This window comes from Lissotriton helveticus, chromosome 7 (assembly GCF_964261635.1).
Source record: "Lissotriton helveticus chromosome 7, aLisHel1.1, whole genome shotgun sequence".
Classification (NCBI taxonomy): domain Eukaryota; kingdom Metazoa; phylum Chordata; class Amphibia; order Caudata; family Salamandridae; genus Lissotriton; species Lissotriton helveticus.
This window is the reverse complement of record NC_136068.1, coordinates 1,074,918,233-1,074,938,875: the sequence shown is the minus strand read 5'-3', so window position 1 is coordinate 1,074,938,875 and position 20,643 is coordinate 1,074,918,233. Positions and strand designations below refer to the sequence as shown.

The 20,643-nt window shown below is 44.6% G+C and overlaps 1 protein-coding gene across 1 annotated transcript in view; it reads right to left on the bottom strand.

The window, feature by feature from the left end:
* The window catches only part of GAA (alpha glucosidase), a 469,553-nt gene that overhangs the window by 348,852 nt on the left and 100,058 nt on the right, over positions 1-20,643 (bottom strand). The window contains exons 7-9 of the mRNA XM_078654064.1: positions 17,096-17,214; positions 16,235-16,366; positions 3,796-3,906 (exon numbers count right to left, since the gene is read on the bottom strand). Of these exons, the coding sequence (XP_078510190.1) occupies positions 3,796-3,906; positions 16,235-16,366; positions 17,096-17,214 (362 nt within the window). The remainder of the gene's footprint in view (positions 1-3,795; positions 3,907-16,234; positions 16,367-17,095; positions 17,215-20,643) is intronic.

Below are 20,643 nucleotides of genomic sequence, written 5' to 3'. Positions count from 1 at the left end.
TTTCTGGTAGGCTAAGGCTGATGCCAAAGCCAGGCAGAAACCACCATTCTAGTCAGGGCAAGGAAGTCACACGCCAAGATAACCCCTGCTCACCCTCTAGGTAGCTTGGCACGAGCAGTCTAGGCTAAACTCGGAGGCGATGTGTAAAGCATTTGCGTCAGCGCACAACAGCAACAACATACTAAGCACACCACAAAAGAGACTCCACACAAGGTTATATTAAAATAACTTTTGTATTGTCAAAACATATCAGATAGAAATCACACATGTACATTGTGCCAACTGGCACGGCAATATTCACAAGGGATTATTTACACAGGACAGGGCCACATGGGCCACTGTCATATTCAGCACTGTTAGAAATAGAAATAGTACTTATAGAACATAGAATAAAAGTGTATAAAATCACTGTAACACAAAGTAACAGTTATAGATCACATCCAGTAACTACTGGGAACAGGTAAGTACCTCCTACGCAACCCTAAACCCCTTAGGAGACTGTCACACAGGGGACCAGGACCTCACTAGGACCACCTGTACTAAAAAGAACAACCACCTAAGTATCACACAGCATTTAGGGGTCTAAGAAAGAACACATTACCCATGATGTATGAACCACATTCAGAGGAGTAGTAAAGGGGAACCACCTAAGTATCACACAGCGTTTAGGGGTCTAAGAAAGAACACATTACCCATGATGCATAAATATACATTCAGAGGAGTAGTAAAGAGAAACACATAATGTATAAACCTACACATTCAGCGGTGTTAAGAATAAAGCACATGATGCAATAAAAATACATTCAGAGGTACCATAACAATACAGTAGCGCAAAAGTCACATGATGTCTAAAAACATTCAGAGGTGCAGGAATAAAACATGATGCAAGGAAATACATTCAGAGGTGCAATAACCATACAATTGCGCAAAAACTCACATAAGCCACCACCTGTGGCAGTCCCTAGGCCAACTGGCCTTGTTGGGGCTAGAACGCCCTGAGTCTCAATGTCAGGGGCCTAAACGATGCAGGGGCTCACTACTTGCTGGGCCCATGGGAACACTCTCAAGGGCCTAAGCGCTGCAGCTGGCACTAAGTGCTGCGCAGCTGTGACTGGCCGGGCACCTCTGTGCCATCTCTATCCCTCTCAGGGACTCCTTCTCCATCTTGCGCCTAAACGGTGCAGCTGCCCACTAATTGCTGGGCAGCTGGAGACTCTCGAAACTGCGCCAGGGCCCTCACTGACCCTTAGGCGCGAACTGCGCCCACGTTGGAGAAAAACGGACACGCTGTGGCAGGGCCTTCAGTAGCCCCTCTGGTGAATTGCGCCACAGCGGGGGGAAGCCACACAGGCTTCGGCATCAAGTCCTCTCTCTAGGGGCCTTTGAGCCTCTCTGGGCCCTACACATACGCTTGCAGGCTGGAGGGGGCGGACACCGACAATATGCCCCGGCGCCCCCCCAACTAAAAAGGGGCCAAACGTTGGAGCCACACAGGCTCTGGGCATCACATGCCCCTCATGTAGCCACACAGGCTCTGCACCCACGGTGGGGCGACCCACTGCCATTCGGGGCCGCCCTTTCTCAGTGCCATGAAGCGGCACCAACCTACAGTCGTGCGGGCCCTCAAGAGCCCCTCGCGGGCTCTGCAACCACGGTGGGGCGACCCACTGCCATTCGGGGCCGCCCTTCACTCAGTGCCACGGCCGGCACCGCACGGAGCTTCCCCCCCCTCAGCCCTTCACTCACCGGGGCTTCTGTGCGGCGGGGGCGGGCTCGGCGGCGTCTGAGGAGCTCCTGCTCCTCGCAGACTCTCCTCGCGTTGCCCGGTCCCCCGTCTCGGGACCGGGACCCAGGGTGGAGCCAGCAAGGCTCCCGGAGTCAGTCTCCTCTCGCGGGGGCGAAGGCGGGGCTCTCCCGGTCACATGGGAGCCTCGCAGCTCCCGCGCCGGACTTCTTTCTCTCGGCAGGGCTCCCTCGGCACACGGGAGCCCTGTCACCCGGCAGCCACGTTCCTTCCTCGCCGCCTCTTCTCCTCGGGGCTCCCTCAGCCGAGAGGAGCCCCGCGAACGGCCGCCATCTCCCTGGGGTCTTCCACTCCACCTTCTCCGGCTTCCAGGAGCCAGCCAACCACAGCGCGGCTCCTGGACCAGGCCCCCCTCGAAGGACCAATCAGAGCACGGCTCTCTTCGGGTCTCGACCAATCCGGTCGCGGCCCCTTCGTGGTTGCTTTTCTTCCGCGGGAAAATCGAGGTGGGCACTCGTAATTACTAAAACAAATACGGGCCTGAAACCTCAGCGCGTCCAGCGCTATCAGCGGGCATAAAGCGCTCCTAAGCGCTAGAAAAGTCCAGAGAAAGCACTCTCCAGCGCTTGGGGGAAATGAAGCGCTCCTAAGCGCTAGAACACAGGCAGAGCGCTCCCAGGCGCTCAGGGGGAAGCTCAGCGCCTCCAGGCGCTAGAAGTATAGTTCCAGCGCTCTCCACAGAAAAATGCAGCTCCTCCATGCTGCAACGGTCCCAGAGCTTCCCAGGGGGGGGCAAAGCCAAGTCCCCCCATCAGCCCAGGCAGGGCAGAGGGGTACCCCAGGAGTCCAGGGATCCAGGCATCCAGGGGCTGGGCAGCGCCCACCCCTGGTAGATTCAAGTCAGCCTCAAGAGCAAGAACAAGAACATTTTGGAAGGGGACACAGCCCCTTCTTATACACAGAAAAGGCTTTGAAGTCTTTTGAAGTCTTTGTGTAAGCGAGCCCTAAGCCCTGGGTGTAACTGGTTTCCCTCTCCTGTCAGCCTCAGGTCAGAGGTGACAGTGGGCCATCAGGAGGGAGAGCCAGCAGGGTGGGCTGACAGGCACAGCCCGGCACCACCAGAGCTCTTCCCTCCCATCCGTGACAGCAGATGGGGGCCTTTCATCTACGGCTGACTCAGACCCCCTCCTCCGGGGCCCTGCAGACCCCGTCCTACTCAAAACAGACAGTCCATCCACCAGCAGGCCCAGGCACTCCTGGGACAGGCTCATCAGCCAATCACATGCCAGCAGACTCACTACACAATTATGCCAACTTCTAAAAGTGGCGCTTCTAGACTAGACACAGCCATGCCGCATATACCATTATGCAGCATTCATTCTCACGAGTTCACACATATCAAACTCGACCCTGCACTCCCCACGCATCAGGAATCTACCATGGGCATACACATTCCCCATTCATTCCTATGGGAAGGCAGGTCACTCACCACACATACACAGAGAGCACACGCACTTTACACTGTACCACAGTGAAAAAGTGCGCAGAGGCCTGAAATCACCAACCCAGGTTCCAAAAACAGGCTAGGAAAAAGCAAAAAAGTCACGGGGTGAACCTGCCCAAAGGACCGGGTCCAACATGTGCTAATTATACATGTTCATAAATAAAATAGAAAATAATTTGCTCTAGACCTCTAATATACTACACAACATAATTGTTTTTTTAAAAAGAAAAATCAAATACGTTTGGTATTTCTAGTAGCAGTTATTTTAAATAACGTGTTGACTGTGTAAAATAAATTCACTAACTTACCGCGCCAATGTAAAGAAATACATATTTTTGATCTGTGCATCGTAGTCCTCCTCAAGAAAACGTTAACTTGGAATTTGGAAGGAAACAACACTGATCAGGCTTGAGGTAGAGCCAGAATATTCAACAAGGTAGTCCTTTGACTCTGACTAGTTCGACCTGGATGGAAGGCAAGGTCTACCTTCTCCAACCCAAAGCATTGCTCTTCCCCCAGGGCAGGGGCAGGCATTCATCCAACTCACCTTTCCAATCAGGGGCTGTCCTGTGGAGTTAGTAATGAACACCTTTCTCTTCACGCCATCGTCATAAGCTCGGTTGGATCCTGGTGGTCCGCTGCTGGCAATCACTGGTTCCTAAAAGGAGAAATTCAAGGACACATGGTGAGGTCTATGCATGCACCAGCCCTGTTAACCAAAGTCCAACAGCTATTGTTACCCAACACAGAAAGAAAGCGTTTCTATGTGCGCTTCCTGAGTGTGAGAAAAGAAAACCTGAAAGCAAATTTTATCTCAAATTTCAAAGATTTCTCTGCAAACATGTATAAAATCATGCCTATAAAGATGCAACTTAGTAGCACACCCTGCCAAATACATTAGTGTAAAGAGGGTATAGATATTCGTACATAATATCAATCAAACAGTCCTATGGTTAAGCTAGTAATTAGATTGAAAACTGATAAAAGGTCTATATTATTCTTAAGCAGTCTTGAAGTGTTGGTAGGTTTTATCAATAAGTCACAAGCGCACTTTTTCTTCTGTAGTATTTGCACTATTAGTAATTTTTAAGCACTAGCACTTTATTTCAGGTTGGATTGTACTGTATTGCATTGGCACTTTATGATCGAATTTTGCGGATGTTGCACATTGCTTGTGTTTGAAAATGTATATAGTTTTATTAACATTGACTGCTCACGGCTTTTAAGTATTCAAAAATCCTCCCTTTCATTCAGCTTTTAATAGAAGAAGCTTTTAAATATTTTTATATTCATCTCCATTGTTCAAATTGTCCATATATGTATTGTACCTTAACTATGCTCTGCTCAATAAAAAATTTATAAACAAAAAACAGTCCTATGTCCATCAGGGCTACCAATTTCCTTTTCTCACTTGACATTTAGCCCTCATGGTCTCCTACCTTATCTTTACTTCCTCTACTGATCACCGATTTCATTACAAGACAAGGAGGCTACATTATGCATTAATCCTTTAATGCCAACTCACAACAGCCGCCTACATCACAAAGGAATAACAAAGAACTAGATGACATCACGCCATCAATATAAGCCATGAGCAGGAGTAGAGCTGTGTTATGTTGTTATATTCTCTTGTACCTTTAAGAGCTCGTGATGTGCTCTACAGAATGTATGAGGTCAGGGTTGGAATGTGGACTGATGGGGTTGAAGGGTGGCAGTTATACTGGAGTGGATCCTGGGACTGAGCTACCTCCTGGCACTCACCTGTATTGTTTAGCTTATCTCAATAAAGCTATCAACTATTCCTGCCTGCGTCCCTTCATTACAATTGGCGACGATGGACAAACGAAGGAACCCATTTATAAAAGAAGAAAATCATTTATGGTGATTTTTATCGATTTGCTGAATAAGAGATAATCAACCTTAAGTGTGGACACCCTCGAAGACTTCATCTCCGGTGGAGGGAATCACTGTGGACACGCCGGTGTATGTGGAAAAGGTAACGTTAAAAGAAAAAAATCAGACTTACTTGTCTTCTCTAAGTTGGCCCGGTCGCATGGTTCCGTTGGGGAATCCTCCGAGCGGCATTTCTCAAAGGGGGAGGGAGACCCAGCACGGGCTGCGCGCAGCTGTAGCGCGAGAAGCGGAAGCTACCTGGAAACACCGGATGATGTCAAAATTAGAGGAAAGGTCCTAACTACGCGAGGCCACGTTGCGTGACCTTACGTGGAGGACATTTTGGATTGCATTTCCTGTACCACCGGAGCAACGCGAGTGAGGAGAAGGTTTCTGTGGACAAATCTGAACAGAACGACGCACTGAAGGGGAATTAACTGTGACTTTATTATTTTTTTCTCTTCTCTTTGGTAATTCCTCCTTATTGAATACATTACTCGTGTGAAATCCATGGTATGTTGGGCGCAGAGGGAAATTATTTTTAAGGCAGAACAGTATTTTTTTTTATACAGGTGAGGGAGTCGGGCAGGAGCAAATAGACTTGCTACTATTCCTCTAGGTGTGTTATATCTAATTATTTAAAAAAAAAAAAAAAGTGGAAGTTTTATGTGATGAACCAAGGTGATACAAGTGAAGCCAGTGGAAGTACAAGTATAGTAATGGCTCAACAGAATTTTACGATTAATGCCCCTGAACCTTTTTGGGCAACTGGTACAAAGCCGATTATTAAGTGGATCGAGTGGAAGGAGTATTTTTTTAAACTATGTTGAAGCGATCGATGAAGGAAAAAAAATGAAACCAGAGCAAAAGAAGAGGATCTTGTTACATTCATTGGGCCCGATTGGTTTAAAATCTCATTCACGCATGAGCAAGGTTGAAGACTCGAATTTGGATGTTTTTGAAAATTGCATTAAGGATATGGATAAGTATTTCGCACCCAAGGTATGCATTGGTGTAACGAGACATAAATTCTTCCAAAGGAAGCAAACAAAGCAGGAGACTGTTGATGATTGTGTGGACGACTTGAAGAAACTGGCTATTGATTGCAATTTCAGGGACTTGCATGATGAACTAATAAGGGACCAACTGGTTATGCATAACAATAATACTACATTACAGGATAGGTTATGGGTGAACGGCGATGCGCCTTTGGATGATGTGTTGGCCATTATGAGAAAAACAAAAATGTCGGGCAGATGTTCATCGGTGGTTAAAGAAGCAGAAGAGGATAAGAGCGCAAGTGCAGTTTGTAAAATACAGACCACCTACAAACCACAGAGTAAATTTCAACCAAGCTTACAGGGAAAGGGTTTGAGTCAACCTTCTAGATTTCAGAAATTTGATGTGAAAAGGGAGGAACGTAGATGCTATTGATGTGATAGCAAGGAACACTTAGCATTCAGCAGAAATTGTCCTGCTTTAAGAAAGAAATGTTCAATATGTGGATTATTAGGTCATTTTAGCAAAATGTGTCGAAGAAGAAGCAATGTTAAATACATATGGGATGAGGAGGAAATTGAACAGGTGGAGGATGAAAGTGAATGTGTGAAAAATGTGAGGGGCAATTATGTGATTAATATTTCGGAAGAGTCGTTACAAGGCAAACCCTTATGTAATATCTCCTTGGGAGGTGTGATTGCGGAGGTGTATGCGGACTCTGGGTCTCCCTACACTATTGTCAATGAGGATGTATGGAAGAAGAATTTTGTGGGAAAAATTGGAGGACAGTTATATGAGTCGGATATTAATCCCATTGGGTTTACAGGCAAGAGGATTGAAATGCTAGGTTACAGATGGCTAACATTTTTGTTCAAAGGGAGGAACACAAGAAGGAAATTATACGTATCTAAGGTTGGGCCGTCAGTATTGGGGTGGTTTGACCAGAAAAATTTGAACATCATCCTAGACCCCAATAGTGAGGAGAAAGTGTTAGTGGTGGATGAGCAGAGTAAATTGAGTGATGTTCTACGCAAAGAATTCCCAAGAGTGTTTGGTGAAGTGTTGGGGAAATTACAAGGTTTTGAGCACAAAATACAACTTAAGACTAGCGCGGTGCCTAAGGTTCACAAGGTGAGACCCATTCCGATGTTAATCAGAGAGGAAGTAAAAAAAGAGTTGCAAGGTCTGTTAGCGAAGGGGATCATAGAAGAAGTGGAGGCGTCTGAGTGGATTAGTCCTATTGTTGTCGCACGTAAGCCTAATGGCAAAATCCGGCTGTGCATTGATTTACGCCATCTTAATAATAACATTATTGTGGAAAAATGTCCATTACCGAAAATTAATGAAATGGTTTCCTTGCTTGATGGTGCTTCATGGTTCTCAACCATAGACCTTTCAGCTGCGTACCACCAGGTGGAGTTAGAACCAGAGTCAAGGAGTCTTACGGCATTCATCACGCCGTTTGGTTGCTATCAGTTCAAACGGATGCCTTTCGGGCTGGCATCAGCTGCCGCTATCTTCCAGCGACTGATGTACAGATTGTTAGGGGACATGAAGATGATCTCATTTTTCCAGGATGATATTTTAGTTGCTGCTAAGGACCAGGAAGAACATGATGTCAAGTTAAGATAGGTTTTAAAGGTGTTGGAGAAAGCTGGGCTTACAGTTGAGTTGTCAAAATGTAAATTTAGTCAGAGGAACGTATCTTATTTAGGTCACATCATTAGTGAGGAAGGGGTTAGGACCAAGCCAGAATTGATTGAGAATATCGTGAATTCGGGAGCACCTTGTACTAAAGAAGAGGTGAGGGCATTCCTTGGGATGGCGGAGTATTGTGCGAAAGTTGTGAGTAATTTTGCATCTAAGACATTTATCATAAGGAATTTACTGAAAAATAATGTAAAGTTTGACTGGACAAAATATTGCCAAGACGAATTTGTTAGGATCAAAGATGATCTACAACATGTCAATGCCTTAGCTAGTTTTGACCCTAATGCTGAATGTTTGTTGACAACTGATGCCAGTGATAAGGGTCTGGGGGCTGTGTTAGCACAAGTGGATGGACAAGGGAAAGAAAAGATAATTTGATTTGCTTCCAGAGCACTGTCACCTGCTGAGGTAAGGTACCCTATCATTGAGAGGGAGGCGTTAGCGTGTGCATGGGCGTTGGAGCACTTCAGAGCTTTTGTTTGGGGCAAACCTGTGGTCGTTCGCACGGATCACCGACCATTGGTGAAAATGTTGTCATCTGAGGGGATTTCTGGAGCTTCAGCAAGAATGGCCAGGTTATCCATGCGCATGAGGGAGTACATATACAAGATGATTTACTTACCAGGCAGGGACAATCTAGTTGCAGATTGTTTGTCTAGGTTGCCTTCTCCACTTGAAGAGTGTGCAGATGACCCTTGGGGCGCTTTTAATGTGGCTCTAGTGCATGATTCAGGAGCTCCTGCCATTAGCAATGAGGAGTGGTTAGTGTAGCAGGAGAAGGATGTGGAACTCAAGAAGGTTCTAGAATATATCTGTAAGGGGTGGCCTAAGAAATGTTTCAGAGAAGATGGATTAAAAGCCTTTTGGGAGGTAAGAATGGAATTATCTCTCGAAAAGAATGTACTTTTTAGGGGCGATAGGGTCATTCCCCCTGTTTCGTTGAGACAAAAGATTTTGGAGTTATGCCATGAAGGGCATTTTGGAATTAGTAGGAACAAAGTGATTGTTAAAAATATGTTTTGGTGGCCAGGGGTTGATAAGGATACAGAGAAATTTGTAAGGAATTGTAAAGTTTGTTGTTCCGCTGACAAGACTCTCAGAACTCTGAAACCAAGCATGAGTGAGGGATTGATTCCTGGTCTTCCTTGGGATACCATCGCTGTTGACATTATTGGACCTTTGGGTGCCATGAGTGAATTTGGTTTGGTTGCTATAGACTTATTTACTAAGTGGCCTATTGTGAGGTTTGTTAATAAGGCGGACACCGTTTCTGTTTTGAAATTTTTAGATAAGATTTTTATCATGGAAGGTCTGCCAAGTTGTATTCTCACTGACAATGGTGTTCAGTTTCTGTCACATATGGCTGAGGAGTATTTTCGGAAATGTGGTGTTAAGCATAAAACTTCTGCTTTGTACAATCCTAGTGGTAACGGCACTGTCGAGAGATTTAATAGAGTGATCAAGGGGGTGATTCAGGCTGCTGTTAACAAGGGATTGGATTGGAAAGTTCAGGTGCAGAAAGCTGTGTGGTCTTATAGAACTACGTCACAGACTGGTGTTGGTCTCTCCCCATTTGTCATGATGAGAGGAAGGTTGCCTAGAAGCAAGGTTAACCCTGGGTGGTTGGTGGAAGGGAAAGTGTCTATGTGGTCTCCTTCTAAAGTTAAGAAGGACCTGGAGCTGCTCCACGCTAAGAACAAGAAGTATTATGATGCTCATCATGGTACGAAAGACATACATATTGCTGAAGGAGACTGGGTGCGTGTGAGGAAGCCTGGGAAGGTACCGAAGGGGGAGAGTTGTTTTGATCCACCAAAACAGGTTAAGGAAGTGTTGAGAAATGCTGTAAGACTAAGTGATGGGAGAGTGTGGAACATGAAAAGTATTGCTATTAATCCTGAACAAAGCAATATGGAGGGTGCTGAGGTGAGTTGTGAACGGAATGGTTATGATTGGGTTGAAGATCACTTCGAAAATAGTTGTTTGCAATCCCAACTTGCGGATGTGGGAAGCAACAGTAAGGGTGTCTTAGTAGACTCTTCTGTTGTCAGTTTGTCCGTTAGTGAGAAGGGGGGAGGGGTTGCTGGTAGCGATGTTATTTCTGATAGTGATGTGATTTCTGAGTCTGACGCTAACAGTGGTAGGGGTGGTTCCGCCACTGTGGGAAGGGAGCATGGGAAAAGAACTTGTGTTTTACCTTCATGGTTTAAGGACTATGTTACTTAATGTACTGTGGTTTATCAGTTCATTTCTTTGTTTTTTTTGTTTTATTTATTTTCTTTTCATTTTCTTTTCTTGCTTCTTTTGATTAAGGGGGGGATGTGTTATGTTGTTATATTCTCTTGTACCTTTAAGAGCTCGTGATGTGCTCTACAGAATGTATGAGGTCAGGGTTGGAATGTGGACTGATGGGGTTGAAGGGTGGCAGTTATACTGGAGTGGATCCTGGGACTGAGCTACCTCCTGGCACTCACCTGTATTGTTTAGCTTATCTCAATAAAGCTATCAACTATTCCTGCCTGCGTCCCTTCATTACAAGCTGCCTCTTTTAAATGCGGCTCACAACAGATAAGTTCTCTCTCTCTTACTTTGTTGATGATATCATGATTGTCATTATTTTTCTTTATATTCCTTCATCTGTATTGCTTATATGCTCTTGAATGCATACATTTGAAATGCCTTTTACGAATTTGTTTCATATTTTTAGCAATATTTAAAACTGTGTATTTGAAATGCTCCCATTTCTCTACCCTCATTCACCCTAACAACTTCCAATCTATGGTTGTCGCATTTACCCCGCGTTCTTACCCCTCTCCTCCTTACATTAGGAGTTTGAATACCCTTCCCGACTCTCCTTTATTTTTTAACCTTTTCCGCATTCGCTCGCTTCTAAAATTACCTCCTTTCATCTAAAACCTCATTCCGTTTCATTACGGCTCGTCGAATATCCTCAGAGCCGGCTCGTCGTCTTGGGCTGAGGAATGGACCTTGGCATCCGCGACGCTACACGACATGCCTCCTAAGGTCCATTCCTCCCCGCCGATACATCAGCTGGCTCGAGCGCACCGGTTGCCTTCTGAGGCTCTTACCGAGCGCTTGAAATCGTCGATCAGCTGTTCCTGCACTCCTTTTGACCTTTAAAGGCCCCCCTTTTAGCGAAAATACACTAATTTTTAAAACAAAAGCCGAAAAAGAACATTTAATCCTCACTTTAGCCTAATACTAAAAAAAAAAAAAGGGGGCTCTTTTTATTATAATACTAAATACAAAAAAAAAAAGGGCTCTCTTTATTATTGCATTATTATAAGGGATTTTATCTGTTAAAGCATTTAATAGGAACACATTCTTATTAACCTTCCCTCTCTATATCTAAACTCCTTAGTTTAACTCCCCTACTTACCTGCTATGTCTGACTTAGAATCAGACGATGCAGTGGCTAGCTCGCCTAATCACAATAGCGATGCATTTAAATCCTTCTTACAAAGGGAAATGAGGACCTGTATGTTGGATACCTTGAGGGAGGTCATGTCCAATAAAAGATCCCTTTTACTCGATGACACTCCTCGTGATCCCGAATACTCTAAGCCCCAGAAAAAATCCAAACACTGCCTAAGCACTGATGGAGGTCGCGATACCTCGCATGACATAGGAGGTCCAAGCACCTCACAAGGTTTGGGAGGCCCTAGCGCCTCAAAAGGTAAGGTTGCCCCTCGCGGCACACTCAGGTTGGGTGTCCCTAGCGGCACAAATTTGGCGGGTGCCCCAAGCGGCACATGTATTGACAGTGCTCGTGTTGATCCTAGCTCTGATGAAGACAAGTTCTTCAATGACCCAGACGATCAATTCGTCCTCGACCTCGATGAGGGAGACTTAGACGACTTGGATCTTAACACCTTTTCAGAGGCAGATTCCTCACCCTCTTCAAAGGACGCGATCCTTGACCCTCTAGGTGGAGAAATGTTCTCCCCAACCAATATATCCCACCCTAACAGCTCAAGGTGGTATCCACATGACCACGTCGCGAAGTTTGTGACAAAATGGCTGAGGAACTCTCTCGAGATACAATCTCGCAACACTATGAGGTCTGAGTGTCCTAGACCATACATAGAAGATAAGGTATGCCAAACTCCTAACCTAGACCCTGACCCTATAAAGTTCTTATTTAAATTAGGTAAGGATCCCAGGAAGGGCCTTGAAAGGGCTCTTAAAGCATGTCAGGATCGCCTTCTTGACCTTTTAGGCCCCCTTACTAGAATCCTCGACCTAGCTGAGGAATCCCACATTTCTAACTTTCCCCTTGATACCAATCTAATCAGGGGATGGAGCCAAAGAGCAATAGTGCTCCTTGGTAACGCAAACTCCTCGCTTAACATCGAGAGAAGGAGGACTATCCTTAATAAAATAAACCCCAAACTCGGCGATCTTGCAGAAAAAAAGCCTTCTTCTAAGCAAAAAGGCGTCCTCTTTGGAGAAGACATGATTAAAACGCTCGGTAAATATGTCGCAACCTTTACCGCCTTGGACAGAGCTCAAGATAACATGAAACTAGTTTTCCCTACAAACCTTTTTGGCCAGGCCGGAAGAAGGGGCCGCTCTTTCGGCCGTGGAAATTTTCGGCCCTTCTCATCAGGAAGAGGAAGAGGCTCTACTGGTAGAGGCTTCTACCCCTCCAACAACAGACAATACTACCCGCCAAGAGGAAGAGGTTCACGCGGAAGAGGCTTTCCCCCTGTGGTGCTTCCAACAACACTACTCAAAGTAAGTGCTTCTCTTTCTTCTTCCCCTCCCAAGGTCGGGGGCAGGCTCAAACATTTCTTTCACGTTTGGGAGTCCGTGACACAGGACCCCTGGGTTCTAGAGACAGTCCAAGGTTCAAAATAGATTTCATAGAGATCCCATATCAATCTGTCACTCCAAATCCCCTGGTTCTTCCTTTAGAACACCTGGAAATTGTCAAAGAAGAGGTTTCTTCTATGTTAAAGAAGGGCGCTATAATCGAGGTACCTTGGTCTCAAAAAAACTTTGTAAGCACCCTCTTCTTAGTCGAGAAGACGGACAAGGGTTGGCGTCCGGTAATAAACCTTCGGGAGGTAAACAAATACCTCGTTTATCGACATTTCAAGATGGAGGGCATCCATCTGATCAGAGACCTTCTCCTTCAAGGAGATTGGTTGGTCAAATTGGACTTAAAAGATGCCTATTTCACCATACCCATGGCTATAGAACATCAACCCTTTCTCCAATTTATTTGGGACAATCGCCTTTTTCAGTTTCAGGCCCTTCCTTTCTCTCTTTCATCCGCCCCTTGGTGTTTCACCAAAGTCATGAGAACGATTGTATCCATCCTGAGAGCCAGAGGTATTCGTCTCATTATTTACTTAGACAACATCCTTATCATGTCCCAATCTCATGCACAGATATTACAAGATCTGCAAACCTCCATGAACCTCATTGAGGATCTCGGATTCATTATAAACAGGGAAAAATCCATTCTTTCACCCTGCAAAGCCCTGGAGTTCCTAGGTTTCACTGTGGACACCTCAAACTGTCTCCTCCTTCTCCCCAAAAAGAAAATTGCCAAAATCCGCAAGGAGATCAGATTTGCTTTGAGACAGCAGTCTCTCTCTCTCCGAGAATTAGCCAGACTTCTCGGTCTCCTTTCTTCCTCGATCCAAGCTATTTTCCCTGGTCCGCTGAACTACCGTGCTCTTCAGAGAGTGAAAGCCAAAGCTCTCAGATCCGGACCTTGGTACGGAGACCACGTTTTTCTGAACGAACAAGCCAGATTAGAACTATCTTGGTGGCTGGACAATTTGGATGCTTGGAATGGAAGAGCTATCTTCGGTTCAACTCCGGACTTTGTCTTAGAGTCAGACGCCAGCCTTCACGGTTGGGGAGCACGTCTCCTAGACCAGGACACCGGTGGTGTCTGGACCCCCTCAGAATCATCTCACCATATAAATTTCCTAGAATTGACGGCCGGACTCTATGCTTTGATGAGTTTCAGGCACTCTCTCCAAGGCAGATCCGTTCTCCTGAAAATGGATAACGTCTCTGCAGTCTCATATATCAACCGTCTCGGTGGTACGAGATCTGCCGACCTATCAGACCTGGCCAAAAAACTCTGGATGTTCTGTTTGGAACGCAAGATTTCTCTGACGCAGAATACCTCCCAGGAAAATCCAATCTCTCAGCGGATTGGAACTCGAGATTCCTTCTAGACTTCAGCGATTGGAAACTCGATACCTGCGTTTTCAATTCCCTGGTTCACTTCTGGGGACCCTTCGATGTGGACCTTTTCGCAAGCCGTCTGACCTTCCAACTTCCTCAGTATTTCAGCTGGATGCCAGACCCGGGTGCTCTAGCTGTGAACACTTTCCTCCAACCTTGGGCTCCTCTCCACCCCTACGCCTTTCCCCCCTTTGCAATGATCCAAAGGGTTCTGCAGAAAGTGAGACAGGAACAATGCTCCCTGGTCCTGATAACCCCCTTTTGGCCAGCTCAAGCAGGGTTCCCCACAGCTCTGGAACTTTCTTGCGATGTTCCCTTCCTGATTCCAGCTGCTCAAGGGCTCCTTCTAAACGCAAACAGAGAAGATCACCACCTGGTTCTCTCAGGGAACCTGAACCTTCTTGCCTGGAAAGTGTCAGGCAATCTAACCAATTGTCTGGACTTTCGTCTTCGGCTCTCACTCTCCTTGGAGAATCGTGGGCACCTGGAACACACTACAGATATAATAACATCTGGAAAAAGTGGTCTAGTTGGTGCTTAGAAAGGGATTTGGATCCCGTGGAAGCTCCTATCGTCAATATAATGAATTTCCTGGTGGAACTTTTCGACAGTGGTCTTTCTTACAGATCTATTAACTGTTTTAGATCTGCAATTTCCGCAGGACACTCTCTCGTCAACGGTAAGACGGTAGGTAAGAACGTTATCATTTGTAGAGTTCTTAAAAGTATCAGGCTTAAAAGGCCTCCTAGGCCCAAGTATCAATCTGTTTGGGATGTTAAACTTTTACTTGACCTTTTTTGCTCTTGGCCTGATAACTCCCTTCTTAACAGAAAATGTCTTTCAATTAAACTTGCCTCTCTCTTATGCCTAATTTCTTGTCACAGGGTATACAACGTTAAAGCTTTAGATATCTCTTATAGATGTTATGACATGTTTGGTGTTAAATTTGAAATCCATAAAAGAACTAAGACTATGTCTGATTTCATTTTTTATCCTCGTTTTGATTTCTGCAAAAAACTTTGTGTAGTTGATTGCATGAAAGAATATGACTCAAGAATGAAAGACCTTCGTCCACCTCTTGCAAATCAACTTCTTGTTTCTTATGTCAAACCATTTAAACTCATTTCATCCTGCTCTATTGCTAGATGGGTTAAATTGGCCATGAACCTTGCTGGTACTGACCTTTCTAAATTTCAAGCTCACTCTCTAAGAAGTGCTATGTCCAGCAAATCTTTTTGGTCTGGTGGTAAGTTGGATGTTATCCTTAAATGTGCAGACTGGTCTAATGCTTCTACCTTTGCGCATCATTACTGCAAACCTATTGAACATGTTTCTGATGCTGTTATTCAGGGCTACCAACATGCATAATGTAGCCTCCTTGTCTTGTAATGAAATTGCGATTCTCCTATTAACATGACCAGAGAATCTGGATTTCATTAAAGACACGGAGGCTAACATTATCCCCCCCTTCCCTCCCTTGGATGGAGGATATTTTGGATATTTTGTTCAATTAGATATTAATAATATTTAAAATGTTTGATGTGTATTCAATTTTCAAATTCAAAGTTTGCTTACATCCAATGTTATTGCTAACTTTCTGATTTCTTCCAGTTTGTCAACTGTTCATATTTTGATGTTCTTCATTTTCTTTCAGATAATTCGAGTTAATGGATCTCTACGGTTTTTACTTCACTTCCTTCCATGGTTTTCAACCTCTTCACCTTCCTCGTACCAAGTTGCAGTTTGATTGGACTTCTCATCGTTCGTTCGCATTTAAAAGAGGCAGCTCTACTCCTGCTCATGGCTTATATTGATGGTGTGATGTCATCTAGTTCTTTGTTATTCCTTTGTGATGTAAGCGGCTGTTGTGAGTTGGCATTAAAGGATTAATGCATAATGTTAGCCTCCGTGTCTTTAATGAAATCCAGATTCTCTGGTCATGTTAATAGGAGAATCGCAATTTGTCTTTGTCTTTGCCTTTTTGTTGCTTCTGCCACTTCTGCAGGGAAGCTATTTCATGCTTTCACAACTCCTTACTGCTCATCAGCACACAGCATGAGAAGCTTAATCAGCAGATTCTTCACCTCAACTCTTTGGCACAAGGATCGCTCACTGAGCCCAAACCTCAACAGATGTCTATGCCGTTGTCTTACCGTGATCATGACGTACTTCATCCCTTTCTGGTGGAACTCCTGCACCATGAGTGGGTAATCGCTGTAGTTCTGCTTGTTGTAGGTGAAATCCTTTCTGGCATCCATATAATCCAGATCGTTCCATTGTACATCCTGGGGTAAAAAGTAGATTAAAGTTGAGACATTTAAAACCGAGGTTGGGATATTCACAACCTCACCAAAAATGACTTTTTCATGCAAAGAATCGAAAATGCACAAAGGTGTATTGTTCTCCTGAAGCACCATTTAGGTGGCATAACTAGCGATGGAGAGGGCAGAAACACCCAGTCATGTGTAGGATGGTGCTTGTCTCATTAGAAAAGCAAAAGTACATTGTTTAAAAGGTGGCCCAGACACGGCGGGCTTCAGGCTTGAAAGGCCAGGCTGAGAACCCACATATGTGAAAGAGCCAAACCTTGTCTGTTCCTGAGTATACAAAATGCAGTGACAATTTCAGACTTTTATTTTTATTTTTTTGAGTTTTATACAGCGGAACTAGACCCAAAACATCGGGTATCAGAGCACTTTACATGAGCACCAGTTTCGTTACATGCGGATACATTAATTTTTTGTTAGGCACAGGGAGATTAAGTGATTTGCCCAGAATCACAGGATGTTGAGCGTTGTTGCTGGGACTCGAACCCAGTTCCCCAGCTTCGAGGTCGACCGCTCTAGCCTTAAGGCTACATCATCTCCCCAAGGAGATCAAGTTGCCATTCCCTTCTATTGATACAAGTCAACGATGACTAAGTGAGGGTTAGATAGTGGTCTTTCTGCACTCACATCTCCTGGCCTCTTACATCCAGAGTCTCCTCCTCCAAAGAACTTAAAGAAACCACCAACCTGGGGCATCTGGGCCGCTCTCATTTTCTCCACCACTTCTCTGGTGACGTTGCTAGAGGGGTAGCCGTAGCGACAAAGATGGAATCCAAGTCCCCAATACGGGGGCATGAAGGGGTAACCTGTGGAAATTACATGAGATTGTAGAATCAAAAAGCTCAACTTATTTAAAACATTCTGGAAAGTACAAAGACAAAATGTGAGGTACACAGCAGGCATATTTAGGTACACAGATGGTCGCTGGGGCACAGGTGTCACTTTGCTTGGTTCTTGGTTTGTCGTGGCTGCTCGGACCCCATGGGTTATCCTGGGTCACTCTATGCTTGGGGGCTTCCGGCTGTTTCAAACTTAAAGTCCCCAGGGTGGCCCATGAGATCACACAACAGTGCCTTAGGTGGCAATCAGAGCAGCCTGTCTTTGACGCCTGCCTATGCCCCCGCGGGTTTCTCCAGGGTCCCAGTGGTGAACAACCCCCCTCTTATTTTCACATGTTTGGGACGAAAATGTTATTAAGTAAAGGGGTATCCCACAAACTGGTCATCTTCATTTGGAAAGCATGATGGGCTCTTCTCATTGGCAGGCTTTTGGAAGTAGTCCATTTATTGAAGAACGGCGTGACTCTGAATTTCAGCAGTATTACTATATTGATCGTCACTTGAATCTATCCGCCTTTTGCCACCGATTTCTCCTTTCGTTTGCATGTGTTGGACGCAAAAGTTATGGGGGGTGTGTGTGTGTGTGTGTGTGTGTGTGGGAGAGTGTCAGCGTGTGCGCAAGTTGTGTGTGAGTGTCAGTGTGTGTGTAAGCACGAGTCAGTGTGCAAGGTGTGGTGTGTGTGCCAGCCTGCTGCGCTGTGTGTCTCTGGGCTTCGGCAGGCCCCGGCTGTTTCCCAGTTCAGGCGAAGATTGTGCTTTCCTCCCACATCCTTAGTCAGCCTCCTCGGTCACTCCCTCCCACTCCCTCCTCCTGCAGCCTCTCCCTCACCTGGCCCATCCCGCCCCACAACCTCACCCAGCCTCTCCCTCCCCTGGGACACCTACCCTCCTTGGTTGACAGTTAATGGGTTGCGTTATTAACAGTTGTTCCGCAGCTGACTTGCGTGTTCGTCTTTTTTTTACGACTTATTCAAGGCTGCTGTGTTCAGACGAATCAGTGTTCGGAAGAATACTTATACAATCGTCTATCCCAATATGCATATTGTTGGTGTTTGTGGTTTAGTATATGTCCAAAGTGAAAATGAACATTTATATGCCACTCCAAACAAAGAACAAAATATGATTGAGCCACATAATTCGTCAACAAATTGTGTTCCTACAAATTGCAGTATCTTATTGGCCATACACGAAGTAGAAGAGTGATGACAGAAACCTGTTGTGAATTTATACCCATTGTGTGCCCCAGACCGTTGCGAAAAAGGGGCCTGCATAAATGGGAGTATTATTAAAAAGACAAAGTAATCCACGAGACGGTCGCAAAAAAAAAGAAAGACATTCCTGCAAGTATAAAGTATTGCCCCTGCAACAAACTTAATTAGGGAGTATCCGTAAATGAGGATGTAGGTTTCACCAAGAACTTTAACAATTTCTTATTCGGTAGTCAGAAAAAAATACTTGATTGTGTGCCTGTCCCAGAAGACTAGAAATGATTAGGAAATCAAAAGGTACCATTATTAAACGCATGAATATTGTGATCAGAGTTAGGTCTAATGTGCCTTTGTAAACCAACACCTTGTGGAAAATATCGAAAAAACAAACCTTATTCTGACTAAAGCAGAAGTTAAGTAGTCGCTTTGAAGTACACGTCAGAGATATGGTAGTAACTACTGTACTGATCGCCACATAACACTGATTGGTCGGTCGTTTTGTTAATATAGTAGTATTAGGAGGCCAATAAATAAGCCGGGACTGTAATGAAAAGACAAGTTCCACATGTGATGTATTTGTGACACACAAAAATATCAATAGTCAACAAAATGACTATTTTGCTGACTGGAGATGTCCGTGTTCAATCGGATGAAGTCTCGAGGCCGTGTTTTACCGTGAAAGCTAAAGTATTGTGGTGTTTGGAAATGAAAAACGAACTAACCAGCTAATCGGACAGAACTAGAAACAAGCATTTGCAATGCCAGTCAGTCAATTATCTTTATTCGATTATTAAAAATCATAAAAGAACGAGCATAAATACATGACAACATTTCATCAGGACACATAATCAAAACACATAATAATACAGGTCAATATTTTGTTAAAAAACCCTAAACCCATAATGTACAGAATAAATTATGCATAAATATTAAAAGTATTAAAATCAATGAGATATAAAAGAGTAATCATTAATCTGGAGCAAGGTGCCTGGTTCTAGAACGATACTTATTTATGCGTGCGCCTGCAACCAAAAAACTAGCAACATGAAATGCTACTTTTAAATTGGGAAGGAGTTGCAGGAACATCATAGCTGGTTTTACCTGCGTAAAACCCAGATTGCACAATATAGGGAGCAAGTATTTTTTTCTAATCTCAGTAAAATGGCCGCAGAACAAGATAAAATTAGTCGTATCCTGGGTAGAAAAGTGATCACAATCACATGGTTCGGCGTTATCAGGTCTAATCCAGGTTTTAAAATTACCCAAAATAAAGGGAATCAGGTCCAGACGAAATCTCGTTAAAAGGAAACGATGGTATGGTTTAGTTACCAAAGAAAGATATGGTTCCATACCTTGGACAGATGTTAACGTGCAATGTTTCCTAACCGTAGATTTATTTAACTCTATAGCTTCCCTCTCCAAAACATAGAAATTTGTCAGGATATTTTTAACTGTTTTTATATCTTCCTGATTTATCAAATGTGGAGAAGAAAAAAGTTCAGGTCGGCCAGCTAAAGTTAACTGCGTCTGGACGTATTTTAGCCACGGGATATTATGAGCTCTATCCAGGGCTAAACAATCTTTTAAGATAATATGATTTAATGTAAGCTCCTGGTTGAGCCAAATTTTCAACCATCCAGTAACTTGGGCTAATTTTAAAGTGTCGGTAATATAGCCCAGTCCAAGCTCTGTGTGTGTTATATAGGTGGAGGTCGATTGAGGGACAGAAAGCAGGGTTCTCAGAAATTTATTTTCTACTTTCTGGATTTTTTCATGATTAGTGTACCCCCAAATAACAGAGCCGTATTGGGCAACCAACAAACATTTAGCTTTATAGACCTGTATAATGCTTTCCATGGGGCGGGCTCCGAGTTTTTTGGCAAAACCAAGCAACCCAGCAGCCGCTCTAGCCACAGCGTTGCTTTTAACGGAGTGCTGGGGGCCCCACGTGCCCTTTTCATCAAAGGTCACTCCTAAATAAGGAAAAGATGGAACTCTCCTAACCTCTTCCCCAGCGCAAAAAAATGTTTTCGACTTTCTTTTCCTGCCTGCGGCTCCTGCGATCATTACGTGAGATTTTTCTGCATTAGTTTTCATGTCCAACGAGGACATGAAATCCCCAAAGGATAAAAGGAGTTTGTTTAGTGCCACTCCAGAGCGTGCCAAGAGGACAGCATCATCCGCGTAC